The sequence below is a fragment of the Diabrotica virgifera genome, chromosome 5 (genome assembly GCF_917563875.1).
Source record: "Diabrotica virgifera virgifera chromosome 5, PGI_DIABVI_V3a".
Classification (NCBI taxonomy): Eukaryota; Metazoa; Arthropoda; class Insecta; order Coleoptera; family Chrysomelidae; genus Diabrotica; species Diabrotica virgifera.
Genome location: NC_065447.1, coordinates 9,631,028 through 9,648,534, shown reverse-complemented (window position 1 = coordinate 9,648,534; position 17,507 = coordinate 9,631,028). Strand labels below are relative to the sequence as shown.

At 33.4% G+C, this 17,507-nt stretch overlaps 2 protein-coding genes across 3 annotated transcripts in view; both read left to right on the top strand.

Moving 5' to 3' along the window:
• LOC126884930 (protein twisted gastrulation-like) overlaps window positions 1–17,507 on the top strand; it is a 489,408-nt gene that overhangs the window by 163,257 nt on the left and 308,644 nt on the right. The gene's annotated exons all lie outside the window — the stretch shown is intronic.
• Window positions 1–17,507, top strand: part of LOC126884882 (uncharacterized) — a 32,621-nt gene that overhangs the window by 1,499 nt on the left and 13,615 nt on the right. The window contains exon 2 of the mRNA XM_050651188.1: window positions 228–2,621. Coding sequence (XP_050507145.1) covers window positions 386–2,621 — 2,236 coding nt within the window. The 5' untranslated portion in view covers window positions 228–385. The remainder of the gene's footprint in view (window positions 1–227; window positions 2,622–17,507) is intronic.

The window sequence follows — 17,507 nt, the reverse complement described above, 5'->3', positions numbered from 1 at the left end:
TCAGAGTTAAAACACACCATCAAAAGATGTCATAGAATAAATATAAAAATTTACCATCCTTACCAAATTTTAGAATGTATTTTGTCCATTATTTTCTGTATTCTATGTTTGTGTTAGTATTGTTGAGGGTCATAAAGCTTTTAAATAATCTCAACGACTAGTAAGTTGAACTGACGAATTGTGATATTTTATAAAAATTTACATATTTCTTTTTATCTATATTACAGAGTCTTGAAAAAGGAATAAAACCATTCCGAAAGCTAGACAAAAAGTCAAAAGAGTGTTTCTTTAACATCCTGGCCAACCTTCTGACTGCAACCCTAATAAACTAGTTGTTTGTTTATATCGACAGTCACTAATATCCAGTATTTCTTGTATTTACAATATGGGGTTTTTCGAGAACATCCGAAGAGGATATGGTTCTGCTAGCGTAGATTTCCTAAAACAATGGGCCAACTTCAACATCAAGCTTGCATCACTCAACAACAGAAGGATTTTCCTTCTGAAATGTAGAAGAAATCTTTGTTTTCCTGTACACATAGAGAATGGAAAGTTTAACGTCAATAACTTGTTACATCATAAAGGAGGTAAATTAGGTAGTAAAATTCAAAACTTTAATTCAAATTTAAAAACCAAAATCTTAAACTTAGAAATTTCAGTAACAATAAGTGATATCACGTACATAGAAAAGAATTTACATCAATTAAAAAATATATTAGAGCAACATTTACCTGCTCCTTTACTACAAGAATTTTATAGAAGACAAAAAATTAAATACAATAAAGTATTTTTCCAAATTAGAAATAATAACATCAAAAAATTTAACAAAATAAAAATAGATCAATTTTCAAAAATAACGTTCCAAGAAAAATGGTTTAAAAATCTAACTGACATCACTTTTCCTTACAATGTCAAAAAACTTTTGTCTTTGGGTCCAAAATTTTGCCTATTTCCTAGCGCTAAAGATTTCAAAATGTCTTCTCTTCTCTCAGATATTGAATTTCTAATTTCTGGTCTAGAACTCCAGGAGAAGGACATCATGAGATCTCAAAGCACTAATGTTATCACTAACTTTCTACACAAAACAAGTAAAGAAGGGCATTTTTTGAACAATATATACAATGAGTGCAAACAATTTTTAAAATCACATCTGGAAATTTACATTGTTAGGAGTGACAAGGGAAATGTAACAGTGGCAATGTATAAGAATGATTACATTGAAAAAAGTAATAGTTTATTGAATGACAAAAAAAGTTACATCGAACTAAGGAATAGTCCGGTGTGCACCCTCCAACAAAAGGCGAACAAGCTGGTTTCGGATTTAGCTTCTTCCAAATCCATAACAACAGAAGCTGCAAAATCCTTGAAAATCTATAATGCAGTTGCACCCAGGTTTTATACACTTCCTAAAGTTCACAAACCCACTATTTCAATGAGGCCTATTGTCTCTTCAATTGATGCTCCCAATAGTAAACTTGCTAAACACCTCACAGATATTCTCACAATTTCCTACAACGAATCCAATGAATTCTATATTAGAGATTCCTTCACGTTTAGTAACTTCATCAACAATGTTAAAGTTCCGAATAATTATATATTGATTAGTTTAGATGTTGTGTCACTGTTTACAAACTTACCACTAGATGCTATCCTTAACAGCATCAAAAACAACTGGAACAGCATTTCTCTGCATACCAAGATCAGTTTAGAGGATTTCATAAGAATCTTAACGTTCATATTTGACTCCAACATCTTTTTGTTCAATGGTAATTTTTTTAAACAAATCTTTGGCACTCCAATGGGTAGCAAAATATCCCCCATCCTATGTAACTTTGTTTTGGATGAACTTATAACAACTTGTAAAGAAAAGATACCGTTTCACATACCTTTTATTAAGCGATATGTAGATGATTTGATTTTGTCGGTCCCTGAAAACAAAGTATCTGATGTTTTAAACACCTTCAATGCCCAATGTGAACACCTAAAGTTTACAGTTGAGAGGGAGGCTGATAATATGATTCCTTTTTTGGACATGCTTATTCATCGTGGCAGTGATGGCATTCTGAGGACGGAGTGGTATCGTAAGCCTTGTTTTAGTAACCGTTTCATAAATTTTCATTCTCAACATCCATCTAGGATGAAAACAAACTTGGTTTTGGCCTTAAAAAGTAGGGTTACAAACTTGTCGCACATTGATTTCAGGGACAAGGGACTAAAAAAGTTGAGATCTATACTACTAGAGAACTCATATCCCATAGGGCTTTTAAATAAACTCATTTTCGGTTCTCCTTTTCCTTCTCAATTTTCTGGTAAACAAAATTTTCATAATAATGAGGTCCGACAATTGACATTGACAGACAGCGACAACACATCAGTAATACCACCTAAAATAACTTTTGGTTCCTTGCCCTACATTCCAGTTCTGACACCTAAGCTAATTAACATTTTCAGAAATGTTAATGGCTTAAAAATTTCAACTAGGAACGTGAAAACGGTATCTAAGTTATACTCAAAAACAAAGGATCCCTTCACAAGACAAGAGTCTTCGAATGTTGTTTATTCCATACCGTGTTCCAATTGTAACAACGTATACATCGGGGAAACATCTCGCAATTTCCACAGTAGGGTGATCTCACATCGTAGTGATATAAAAACCAATAAAATAAATGCATGTGCACTTACAGAACATGCATTAACTTTGAAACATGAGTTTAATTTCGAAGATTCATGTATTTTGGCCAAAGAAACAAACCATTCAAAACGTGTTTTCTTGGAAATGTGTTTGATAAAATCCAGTAAGTCTTGCATAAATAAAAAGTCTGACATAGATAAACTGAGCAATATTTATTGTTACTTACTGGAAAAACATCAAAAATAAAATAAATATTTCTTATACATATGCACTACACAATACATCTGTGTGCATAACAGGTTGCATACCATTAAGACAGATTTAAAAATAAAAATTACCCAGTATGGGCCTATTGGTTTTTTGAAAATAAATACAATATTAAAAACACCTAATTACATTTTAATCTGACTGTTTTTTCTTTCTGTTCTCTATGTATCAGAGTTAAAACACACCATCAAAAGATGTCATAGAATAAATATAAAAATTTACCATCCTTACCAAATTTTAGAATGTATTTTGTCCATTATTTTCTGTATTCTATGTTTGTGTTAGTATTGTTGAGGGTCATAAAGCTTTTAAATAATCTCAACGACTAGTAAGTTGAACTGACGAATTGTGATATTTTATAAAAATTTACATATTTCTTTTTATCTATATTACAGAGTCTTGAAAAAGGAATAAAACCATTCCGAAAGCTAGACAAAAAGTCAAAAGAGTGTTTCTTTAACATCCTGGCCAACCTTCTGACTGCAACCCTAATAAACTAGTTGTTTGTTTATATCGACAGTCACTAATATCCAGTATTTCTTATATATATATATATATATATTGTTATATTTCTATTTGATATGAAAATTAAATTTTGATAATTATAAACAGGATTCAATTTAATATAAAATATTTTCAATTTTCTCAACCACGGGCATATAAATTTAGAACAACCTGTATACAACAAATTGTTATATTTAATTTTAAGAAGTGATTAAACGAAACTCGGGAAAATGCGCTTAGAATAAACAAAGTGAATGGCGTACCATTATCGTTGTTCGCGGAAGGTTCGATCATTAGCCTATGCTAAATAAGACTCAGTTGAAATCGATAATAGGTCATTATCGTTGTTCGCGGAAGGTTCGATCATTAGCCTATGCTAAATAAGACTCAGTTGAAGTAGATAATAGGTCATTAAATTTTGTAAATAGTAGAAAGTAATTTTAGAATGGGAATTAACTATTTCTTTTTTGAAATCCATTAAGCATATTTAGAAAGATTAAAAATTGGTTTTGAGGAATACTGCGAATGAGAGTTGGTGGTGGAAGGTTGATTTGTGAATCTGGAAGGGATATTTAGAAAGTAGGGGAATGAATGAAAAAGATAGATCAGAATGTTTTGAGCTGTCGAGAAGTGAAGTCCAGTAGTAGACGGTAGTGTACGGAGAGTGAGAAAGCCGGTGTAGTTCCGTGAGTGTGGAGATCTATCGTGGAACGAGAGGTAGGCCAGGTTGAGAGTAAAGAACCTCCTTGAGCCAAGAGTGTCCCGGTAGCTGATTGCAGTTTCGAAAAAGGTAGAACACAGCATCACGACAGAAGCAGGAACGAGAGCTATACGAGCTAATCTTCAAAGGAGAACATTACTGAAAGCCAGGACGAGGTTTTGATCGCAGCCAAGGATAGCAGGAAACGGGTCTTGTGTGAAGACATTCTCAGTTCACCAAAAAAAGGTCAGTCTCATTTGTTTGGACATGACAGTATGGGTTTTTTCGTATTAAATACCACATTATAAATTGAAGAACATAATCAATAATATCAGAAAAGCTTCATCAAACTTAAATAGAATTGTTGCTAATAAATCCTAATAGTTAAATGTTAATAAAAACTTTCAATTGGAAACCAAAAGGAAATAAGATTCCCATTTGTAAATGTTATGTTTAAGAATAATAAGATCTAGCACATATTAAGCAATGATTGCCATTTAAATAAAATAAACAATATTTTGATTATAATTGTAACCCATATGTGTGTATTATTTTACTCTTTTCTTTCCTATCCCGATTAGGAACCATTGAGAAATACTGAGAAGCCACGTAAGTAAGTAATTAATTTTATAATTCGCCCTGAGATTGAAAACATATTGATATGTGATCTGGTTAATTAATTAAATTATTATTAATGCATTGATTAAATTGATCATCACATATATTATTCAGGTAACCCTAATGGAAGACACGAAAATGGGGTAGGTATAATCTTAAATCAAGAAACTGCCAGACATGTTAAAAATTTTGTACCTATATCGGAAAGAATACTCCTCCTTCAACTTAATACCTACCCAATTACAACTAACATTATCCAGGTATATGCCCCTACAGCTGACAAACCGGACGAGATAATTGAAGCATTTTATAATGAACTATCCAACACCTTAAAATGCCTCCCCAAAAAGGATTTAACTTTGATTATGGGTGATCTAAATGCTAAGATTGGTAGGGGACAATCGGGAGAATTCATAGGGCAATTTGGACTTGGAGAAAGAAATGAGCGAGGAGACCGACTGGGTGAATTTGTGGCAGAAGAAGAGTTTGTGATTACTAACACTTACTTCAAACTCCCTTACAGAAGATTATATACATGGAAATCACCTCAAGACACTCCAGGCCGCATAGTGAGAAATCAAATAGATTACATCATGATTAATAAAAGATTCCGTAACAGCATAACATCAGTCAAGACATACCCAGGAGCTGATATCAAGTCAGACCATAACCCACTGATTGGCAAAATTAAGCTCAGGCTAAAGAAGGTTAGACGTAGTGTCAATCCAAAATTCGACATAAGGCTATTAAAAGACCAAAACACAGAACAGAGTGTAAAACGGTATATACAGAACAACTTGAATACCGTTATTCAATCGGATGTAATGGACCAGGAGATAGAAAAGTTGCATACAGTTTCACAAGACATACGTGAGAAATTCCTCAAACCACCAAAAATAAAGAAGAAATCGTGGATGACAAACGAGATTTTAGATATGATGGAAGAGAGGCGAAAGTCCAAAGATCAGGACATGTCATTATACAAAAGAATAGATAAAGATATCAAAAAAGCAATTAGAATAGCTAAGGATACACGACTAAGAGAACAGTGTGCGGAAATCCAGCAATTGCAACATAAACACGATTCATTCAATATGCACAAAAAAGTTAAAGAAGCTGCAGGCTTATACAAACCTAGAAGAGTTGGGTGTTTGGCAGATAACCAAGGCAAACCACTGTTAAGTGTGGAAGAAAAACTAGACACGTGGAAGAAATATGTGGAAGTAACTTTTGCAGATGAAAGGCAGAATACCATTGAAGACATTGAATGCCAAACAGGACCCCCGATTACCATTGAAGAAGTCACGTCAGCTATTAAAACAACTAAAGATGGTAAAGCTGTAGGGCCTGACCAGTTTTATGTAGAATTCCTAAAACTTATGGATGAACAAGGAATAAAATGGATAACAACCGTATTCAACAAAATATACGTAACTGGAAAAATACCCCAAAGCTGGTTAAAGTCGACCTTCGTAACTTTACCCAAAAAAGTAAATGCCAAAACATGTGAAGACTACAGAACAATTAGCCTAATGAGCCACTTACTCAAAACGTTTCTGAAGGTGATACATGGCAGAATATATATAAAAAATGCGAACAACAGATATCATGGACGCAGTTTGGATTCCGCGATGCCTTATGCACCCGAGAGGCTCTATTCGCTGTCCAAGTGCTTATGCAAAGATGCAGGGATGTTGACTGTGAAGTGTATATTTGTTTTATCGACTACAAAAAGGCGTTTGATAGAGTAAAACATGATAAACTCATAAACATCTTGAAAGAAGCGGGAGTAGATGATAGAGACTTGAGAATCATATATAATTTGTATTACAACCAAACTGCCAATATTAAAGTGGAAGACCAATTAACAGAGGCAGTCTCCATAGATAGAGGAGTGAGGCAAGGATGCATCCTGTCCCCGGTGCTGTTTAATATATACTCTGAATGTATCTTCGAGCAAGCGCTGGGAGAACTACAGGAAGGCGTATTAGTCAACGGAGTGCGTCTGAACAACATTAGATATGCCGACGACGCTGTAGTTTTTGCAGACAGTCTAGATGGTTTGCAAAGAATAATGTCGCGCATATCAGATATAAGTAGAGAATACGGACTTGATCTCAATACGAAAAAAACAAAGTATATGGTAGTCAGTAAGCGCGAAATATTAAATACACAGCTTTTGGTTAACCAACAACTAATTGACAGGGTCGACAGCTACGCATACCTTGGTACCAACATAAACAGCCAGTGGGACCACTCAAGTGAAATAAAACAACGCATAGGAAAAGCGAGATCAGCGTTCATAATGATGAAGTCTCTTTTCAGAAGCCACGATTTACCTCTTGCTACCAAAATCTCTATCATCAGATGCTATGTATTTTCTACGTTATTATACGGAGTAGAGGCCTGGACACTTTCCGAGGCTTCTTTGAGAAAACTCGAGGCATTTGAGATGTGGTGTTACAGGCGCATTTTGAGAATTTCGTGGGTGGATCGTGTGACTAATATTGAGGTTCTACGTAGAATAGGCAAGGAATGCGAGATTATTAACATAATCAAAGAGCGCAAACTAGAATATCTTGGCCATGTTATGAGGAATGAACAGAGATATGGCTTGTTGCAACTCATTCTTCAAGGCAAGGTATTTGGAAAGAGAGGACCAGGGAGAAGAAGAATATCTTGGCTTCAAAACCTGAGAAAGCGGTTTAATACATCGACAACCGGACTATTCAGAATAGCAGCAAGCAAAGTTAGGATAGCCATGCTGGTCGCCAACATCCGGAACGGATAGGCACCTTAAGAAGAAGAAGATTGATTAAATTAAATGACAAATAAGAATATTATCTCATATCAATAATCAAGATCACATCAACTGTCGTCCAACGTGGAAAGCATTGAAAAGTATTTCTAGTGGCAAATTTGAAGGATAGAAAGAGTAAAGCCGGTATTTGAAAATTTATATGCCTGTGGTAAAAAGTGAGATACTTACATTTGATAACATAAAATTTTAGATCTCTTTAGGTACAAATTTTACATAACTGATTTAATATTTTATTTTTACGATATTTACATTTGATATATTTATTGACAATTTATTATATTTGGGTGAGAAAAAGTCGTCTTGGTAACATACTAGTAAAATTTCATATTTGGCGGGGACAGTACTTCTTGAAAACAAATGTCTGTGACAAGAAGCCAAAGCAAAGACAATAAAAAAAAAGAACATTCAAATCAAGAGGATAATTCAGACCAAGAAGATATTTTAGACACAACAATCATGGAAACAGGAAAAAAGAATTGTCAGAATTAGAAAAGATATTACAACTTATGCAACTCCAGTCACAAAAAATGGATGAAGCAAAACGAACAATGGATAAAAATCAGGAAGAAACATCAAAGAAAATGGATGAATCAAATCAAAAAATGGATGAAACATCAAAGAAAATGGATAAAGTGGATCAAAAAATGGATGAAACACAACAAAAAATGGATGAAACACAACAAAAATTGGATCAAAAAATGGATGAAACACAACAAAAAATGAAACAAGCAATAGAAGAGAACAACAAGAAAATGGAGGAACGCATAGGAAAGTATGAAAAGGAAGTAAAAGGATGTTTGACAACAATGAAAAACGAGATGAAAGAACAAGAAATGAAAATTCAAAATAAAATAAAGGAGATAACGAATTGCCAGAAAAAGGAAATATAAAATTTGGAAAACAAGTTTGAAAACGCTATTCAAGCAGACAGAGAAGAAATGGAAAGAAAGATTGCGGAAATCAATATTCAACAAAATGTAGGAGAAAGAAGAGAAATGGTTATACATAGCACAGATGACGTGAAGATAAGGTTTGGCGGGGATGTAAAAAGATTACACCCAGTGCCGTTCATAAATAGCCTGAAAAAGAAAATACAACACATCGGAAATTTCGAAACAGCAAAAGAAACTATCAGAAACCATCTCAAATATGAAGCAAGCCTATGGTTCGATAGCAAAGAAGAAGAATTCGGCAATTGGCAACAATTTGAACAAAAATGTTTGAATTATTTCTGGGGAAAAGTCCAACAATTGGAAATTAACAAGGAATTGCAAAATGGGAAATACAATGATAGGATGGGGATATCAGAAAGGACATATGCTTTACAAATTTACAATAATGCAAAACATTTACAATATAATTACTCATCGGAACAATTAGTCGAACTGATTGCAAGACATTTCGAAGAAACGCTGGAAGACCATATCACATTGCAAAACTACAAAGACATAGATAGTCTATGCCAATTCTTACAAATAAGAGAATCACGTTTAAGAGAAAGAAAATCAAGAAGGTCGCGAGAAGATTACAGGCCCCGAGAGACACAGGATTACAGAAAGAGAAATCAAAATAGGAGAGACTATACAAGACGAGATTTTAATCCCAGAAGGGAAAACGAAAATAGAGACAACGGAAGAGGAAATTATGAACAAAGAAATAGGCAATGGAATGAGGACAGAAATCGAGAATACCAGAGTAGAAACATCACACGCTCAAATCAAGAAAACAGAAATAATGGTAGACAAAATGAACAGGGATATCGAGAAAACCGAAACAGATCCGACAGACCAAGAGAAAATAGAAGAGAAGTAAATAATACCCAGACAGATGAATATGACGAAGAGAGACATTATGACGAAAATATAAACAACGATGAGCAACCGGCGTCTTTTCACGACGGCGCTCACTAAAAACCAAAAATCAAACAGGAATCTTTTGTCACCCCAAGGAGTTTATTAAATTGGCAGGAAACAACGAAAAGAAAAATGGAGTTAATTTAAAATTTGTGGATGGATTTATCAACGAGAAACCAATTAAAATTATGATATACACTGGATCTGAAATAACATTGGTCAACAGAAAACTAATAGAAGAAGTTAACTTAACAAATTTAATTTACAAAATACCTAGGGTAAATTTAGTGGGCGCAAACAAACGGACATTGGCAACTATAAATGAAGGCATACGAGTAATGGTACGACTGGGTAAGAATATGTATGCACTACAATGTGTAATAATGCCAAACATGTCACATGACATGATAGTAGGAGTTGACGAATTGGCAGAAAAACATGTAGTGATAGATTTTAAAAATAATACGATGAAACTAACAGAAGAAAAAGAAAAAGAACAGGACAAGGAACATGAGAAACAAAATACGGACGAATCAGGTAAAGAACAAACAGTGGAAATGAATTTGGCAACGAAGCAAGGACAAAGAAGAAAAGGGAGAAAAAGTCAGAAAAGGATAAAAGAAAATGAAACCTGTGGCTCCTCAAAAGAAGAGTTGAGCACAGAAGAAGAAAAATTGAGAGTATCAAAAGCAAAAGAAAACTGGGATTCCTCAAAAGAAGAGATGAGCTCAGGAGAAGAAGAAATAAAGCTAACAAATGAAAGCGAAAAAGATATGATCGAAACAGTGGCATTTGAAGAGGAGGCATATGAAAACGAGGATGCAGAATACACGGTAAAAGTATGTGAAAAATCTGAGGAAAAAGACAGAAGATTGATATGGGAAAAAGGGAAAGACAACATAATAGCCGACACTCTAACACAGGATGAGGACACTGAAAATAAGGAAACAATTACTCTACAGGTGGGACTAATTAGAGTAATACAAGAAGAAGGGGTATAAGACGTAGATTAAAGTAAGGAAATATACAGGGAGTTGGTTTTGCCTCGAGAAAATTTATTTAAAATTGCAGATAAATTTTATCGAATACAAGGCGGGGATTTGTTATATTTCTATTTGATATGAAAATTAAATTTTGATAATTATAAACAGGATTCAATTTAATATAAAATATTTTCAATTTTCTCAACCACGGGCATATAAATTTAGAACAACCTGTATACAACAAATTGTTATATTTAATTTTAAGAAGTGATTAAACGAAACTCGGGAAAATGCGCTTAGAATAAACAAAGTGAATGGCGTACCATTATCGTTGTTCGCGGAAGGTTCGATCATTAGCCTATGCTAAATAAGACTCAGTTGAAATCGATAATAGGTCATTATCGTTGTTCGCGGAAGGTTCGATCATTAGCCTATGCTAAATAAGACTCAGTTGAAGTAGATAATAGGTCATTAAATTTTGTAAATAGTAGAAAGTAATTTTAGAATGGGAATTAACTATTTCTTTTTTGAAATCCATTAAGCATATTTAGAAAGATTAAAAATTGGTTTTGAGGAATACTGCGAATGAGAGTTGGTGGTGGAAGGTTGATTTGTGAATCTGGAAGGGATATTTAGAAAGTAGGGGAATGAATGAAAAAGATAGATCAGAAAGTTTTGAGCTGTCGAGAAGTGAAGTCCAGTAGTAGACGGTAGTGTACGGAGAGTGAGAAAGCCGGTGTAGTTCCGTGAGTGTGGAGATCTATCGTGGAACGAGAGGTAGGCCAGGTTGAGAGTAAAGAACCTCCTTGAGCCAAGAGTGTCCCGGTAGCTGATTGCAGTTTCGAAAAAGGTAGAACACAGCATCACGACAGAAGCAGGAACGAGAGCTATACGAGCTAATCTTCAAAGGAGAACATTACTGAAAGCCAGGACGAGGTTTTGATCGCAGCCAAGGATAGCAGGAAACGGGTCTTGTGTGAAGACATTCTCAGTTCACCAAAAAAAGGTCAGTCTCATTTGTTTGGACATGAATGTATGGGTTTTTTCGTATTAAATACCACATTATAAATTGAAGAACATAATCAATAATATCAGAAAAGCTTCATCAAACTTAAATAGAATTGTTGCTAATAAATCCTAATAGTTAAATGTTAATAAAAACTTTCAATTGGAAACCAAAAGGAAATAAGATTCCCATTTGTAAATGTTTTGTTTAAGAATAATAAGATCTAGCACATATTAAGCAATGATTGCCATTTAAATAAAATAAACAATATTTTGATTATAATTGTAACCCATATGTGTGTATTATTTTACTCTTTTCTTTCCTATCCCGATTAGGAACCATTGAGAAATACTGAGAAGCCACGTAAGTAAGTAATTAATTTTATAATTCGCCCTGAGATTGAAAACATATTGATATGTGATCTGGTTAATTAATTAAATTATTATTAATGCATTGATTAAATTAAATGACAAATAAGAATATTATCTCATATCAATAATCAAGATCACATCAATACATATATATATATATATTGTTATATTTCTATTTGATATAAAAATTAAAATTTAATAATGATAAACAAAATTCAATTTAATATAAAATATTTTCAATTTTCTCAACCACGGGCATATAAATTTAAAACAACCTGTATACAACAAATTGTTATATGTAATTTTAAGAAGTGATTAGAATAAGCGTACGAAACTCGGAACAATGTGCTTAGATAAACAAAGTGAATGACGCGTACCATTATCGTTCTTCTCGGAAGGTCGATCATTAGCCTATGCTAAATAAAACTCAGTGAAATAGATGATAGTTCATTATCGTTTTTCGCGGAAGGTTTCGATCATTAGCCTATGCTAAATAAGACTCATTTGAAAGAGAGAATAGGTCATTAAAATTTGTAAATAGTTAGAAAGTATTTTAGAATGGGAATTAAATATTTTCTTTTGAAATCCATTAAGCATATTTAGAAAGATTAAAAATTGGTTTTGAGGAATATTACGAATGAGAGTTGGTGGTGGAAGATTGATTTGTGAATCTGGAAGGGATATTTAGAAAGTAGGGGAATGAATGACAAAGTGAGATCAGAATGTTTTGAGCTGTCGAGAAGTGAAGTCGAGTAGTAGACGGTAGTGTACGGAGAGTGAGAAAGCCGGTGTAGTTCCGTGAGTGTGGAGTATCTATCGTGGAACGAGAAGTAGGCCAGGTCGAGAGTAAAAGAACCTCCTTGAGCCAAGAGTGTCCCGGTAGCTGATAGCAGTTTCGAAAAAGGTAGAACACAGCATCACAACAGAAGCAGGAACGAGAACTATTCGAGCTAGTTTTACAAAGGAGAACATTACTGGAAGCCAGGACGAGGTTTGATCGCAGCCAAGGATAGCAGGAAACGGGTCTTGTGTGAGGACATTTTCAGTTCACCAGGAAAAGGTCAGTCTCATTTGTTTGGACATGAATGTATGGGTTTTTCGTATTAAATTCCACATAAAAAATTGAATAACATAATCAATAATATCAGAAAAGCTTCATCAAACTTAAATAGAGTTGTGCTAATAACTCCTAATAGTTAAATGTTAATAAAAACTTTCAATTGAAAACTAAAAGGAAATAAGATTCCCATTTGTAAATGTTATGTTTAAGAATAATAAGAAATAGCAAATATTAAGCATTGATTGCCTTTTAAATAAAATAAAAAATATTTTGATTATAATTGTAACCCATATATGTGTATTTTTTTTACTCTTTTCTTTTCTATCCCGATTAGGAACCATTAAGAAATATTTGAAGCCACGAAAGTAAGTAATTAATTTATAATTCGCCCTGAGATTGAAAACATATTGATATGTGATCTGGTTAATTAATTAGATTAGTATTAATACATTGATTAAATTAAGTGACATATAAGAATATTATCTCATATCAATAATCAAGATCACATCAACTGTCGTCCAACGTGGAAAGCATTGTAAAGTATTTCTAGTGGCAAATTTGAAGGATAGAAAAAGTAAAGCCGGTATGTGAAAATTTATATGCCTGTGGTAAAAAGTGAGATACTTACATTTGATAACATAAAATTTTAGATCTCTTTAGGTACAAATTTTACATAACTGATTTAATAATTTATTTTTACGATATTTACATTTGATATATTTATTGACAATTTATAATATTTGGGTGAGAAAAAGTCGTCTTGGTAACACTAGTAAAATGTCATATTTGGCGGGGATAGTACTTCTTGAAAACAAATGTCTGTGACAAGAAGCCAAAGCAAAGACAACAAAAAACAAAAAGAACATTCAGACCAAGAAGATATTTTAGACACGACAATCATGGCATCAGAACAGCAAGAATTATCAGGAATAGATAAACTATTACAACTGATGCAACTCCAGTCACAAAAAATGGATGAAGCAAAAAGGACAATGGATAAAGTGGAGAAAAAAATGGATGACAATCAACAGGAAACAAAACAAGCGATAGAAGAGAACAATAAGAAAATAGAGGAACGCATAGAAAACTATGAAATGAAAATTAAAGATCACATGCAAAAACAAGAAATGAGAATCAAGGACCACATGAAAGAACAAGAAATGAAAATTCAAAATAAAATAAAGGAGTTAATGAATTGCCAGAAAAAAGAAATAGAAAATTTGAGAAACAAGTTTGAAAACGCTATTAAAGCAGACAGAGAAGAAGTGGAAAGAAAGATTGCGGAAATCAATATTCAACAAAATGTCGGAGAAAGAAGAGAAATGGTTATACATAGCATAGATGACGTGAAGATAAGGTTTGGCGGGGATGTAAGAAGATTACACCCAGTGCCGTTCATAAATAGCCTGAAAAAGAAAATACAGCACATCGGAAATTTCGAAACAGCAAAAGAAACTATCAGAAACCGTCTCAAAAATGAAGCAAGCCTATGGTTCGATTGCAAAGAAGAAGAATTTGACAGTTGGCAACAATTTGAACAAAAATTTTTGAATTATTTCTGGGGAAAAGTCCAACAATTGGAAATTAACAAGGAATTGCAAAATGGGAAATACAATGATAGGATGGGTATATCAGAAAGGACATATGCATTACAAATTTACTATAACGCAAAACATTTACAATATAATTACTCATCGGAACAATTAGTCGAACTGATTGCAAGACATTTCGAAGACACGCTGGAAGACCATATCACATTGCAAAACTACAAAGACATAGATAGTTTATGCCAATTCCTACAAATAAGAGAATTACGTGTAAGAGAAACAAAATCAAGAAGGTCGCGAGAAGATTACAGGCCCCGAGAAACACAGGATTACAGAGATAGAAATCAAAATAGGAGGGACTATACAAGACGAGATTTTAATCCCAGAAGGGAAAACGAAAATAGAGACAACGGAAGAGGAAATTATGAACAAAGAAATAGGCAATGGAATGAGGACAGAAATCGAGAATACCAGAATAGAAACACCACACGCTCAAATCAAGAAAACAGAAATAATGGTAGACAAAATGAACAGGGATATCGAGAAAACCGAAACAGATCCGACAGACCAAGAGAAAATAGAAGAGAAGTAAATAATACCCAGACAGATGAATATGACGGAGAGAGACATTATGACGAAAATATAAACAACGATGAGCAACCGGCGTCTTTTCACGACGGCGCTCACTAAAAACAAAAAATCAAACAGGAATCTTTTGTAACCCCAAGGAGTTTATTAAATTGGCAAGAAACAACGAAAAGAAAAATGGAGTTAATTTAAAATTTGTGGATGGATTTATCAACGAGAAACCAATTAAAATTATGATAGACACTGGATCTGAAATAACATTGGTCAACAGAAAACTAATAGAAGAAGTTAACTTAACAAATTTAATTTACAAAATACCTAGGGTAAATTTAGTGGGCGCAAACAAACGGACATTGGCAACTATAAATGAAGGCATACGAGTAATGGTACGACTGGGTAAGAAGATGTATGCACTACAATGTGTAATAATGCCAAACATGTCACATGACATGATAGTAGGAGTTGACGAATTGGCAGAAAAACATGTAGTGATAGATTTTAAAAATAATACGATGAATCTAACAGAAGAAAAAGAAGAAGAACAGGACAAGGAACAGGAGAAACAAAATACGGACGAATCAGGTAAAGAACAAACAGTGGAAATGAATTTGGCAACGAAGCAAGGACAAAGAAGAAAAGGGAGAAAAAGTCAGAAAAAGACAAAAGAAAATGAAACCTGTGGCTCCTCAAAAGAAGAGTTGAGCCCAGAAGAAGAAAATTTGAGAGTATCAGAAACAAAGGAAACCTGGGATTCCTCAAAAGAAGAGACGAGCTCAGGAGAAGAAGAAATAAAGCAAAAAAATGAAAGCAAAAAAGATATGATCGAAACAATGGCATTTGAAGAGGAGGCATATGAAAACGAGGATGCAGAATACACGATAAAAGTATGTGAAAAATCTGAGGAAAAAGACAGAAAATTGATATGGGAAAAAGGGAAAGACAACATAATATCCGACACTCTAACACAGGATGAGGACACTGAAAATAAGGAAACAATTACTCTACAGATGGGACTAATTAAAGTAGATAGTAAGTTAGGATATAAGACGTAGATTAAAGTAAGGAAATATACAGGGAGTTGGTTTTGCCTCGAGAAAATTTATTTAAAAATGCAGATAAATTTTATCGAATACAAGGCGGGGATTTGTTATATTTCTATTTGATATAAAAATTAAAATTTAATAATGATAAACAAAATTCAATTTAACATAAAATATTTTCAATTTTCTCAACCACGCGCATATAAATTTAAAACAACCTGTATACAACAAATTGTTATATGTAATTTTAAGAAGTGATTAGAATAAGCGTACGAAACTCGGAACAATGTGCTTAGATAAACAAAGTGAATGACGCGTACCATTATCGTTCTTCTCGGAAGGTCGATCATTAGCCTATGCTAAATAAAACTCAGTGAAATAGATGATAGTTCATTATCGTTTTTCGCGGAAGGTTTCGATCATTAGCCTATGCTAAATAAGACTCATTTGAAAGAGAGAATAGGTCATTAAAATTTGTAAATAGTTAGAAAGTATTTTAGAATGGGAATTAAATATTTTCTTTTGAAATCCATTAAGCATATTTAGAAAGATTAAAAATTGGTTTTGAGGAATATTACGAATGAGAGTTGGTGGTGGAAGATTGATTTGTGAATCTGGAAGGGATATTTAGAAAGTAGGGGAATGAATGACAAAGTGAGATCAGAATGTTTTGAGCTGTCGAGAAGTGAAGTCGAGTAGTAGACGGTAGTGTACGGAGAGTGAGAAAGCCGGTGTAGTTCCGTGAGTGTGGAGTATCTATCGTGGAACGAGAAGTAGGCCAGGTCGAGAGTAAAAGAACCTCCTTGAGCCAAGAGTGTCCCGGTAGCTGATAGCAGTTTCGAAAAAGGTAGAACACAGCATCACAACAGAAGCAGGAACGAGAACTATTCGAGCTAGTTTTACAAAGGAGAACATTACTGGAAGCCAGGACGAGGTTTGATCGCAGCCAAGGATAGCAGGAAACGGGTCTTGTGTGAGGACATTTTCAGTTCACCAGGAAAAGGTCAGTCTCATTTGTTTGGACATGAATGTATGGGTTTTTCGTATTAAATTCCACATAAAAAATTGAATAACATAATCAATAATATCAGAAAAGCTTCATCAAACTTAAATAGAGTTGTGCTAATAACTCCTAATAGTTAAATGTTAATAAAAACTTTCAATTGAAAACTAAAAGGAAATAAGATTCCCATTTGTAAATGTTATGTTTAAGAATAATAAGAAATAGCAAATATTAAGCATTGATTGCCTTTTAAATAAAATAAAAAATATTTTGATTATAATTGTAACCCATATATGTGTATTTTTTTTACTCTTTTCTTTTCTATCCCGATTAGGAACCATTAAGAAATATTTGAAGCCACGAAAGTAAGTAATTAATTTATAATTCGCCCTGAGATTGAAAACATATTGATATGTGATCTGGTTAATTAATTAGATTAGTATTAATACATTGATTAAATTAAGTGACATATAAGAATATTATCTCATATCAATAATCAAGATCACATCAACAT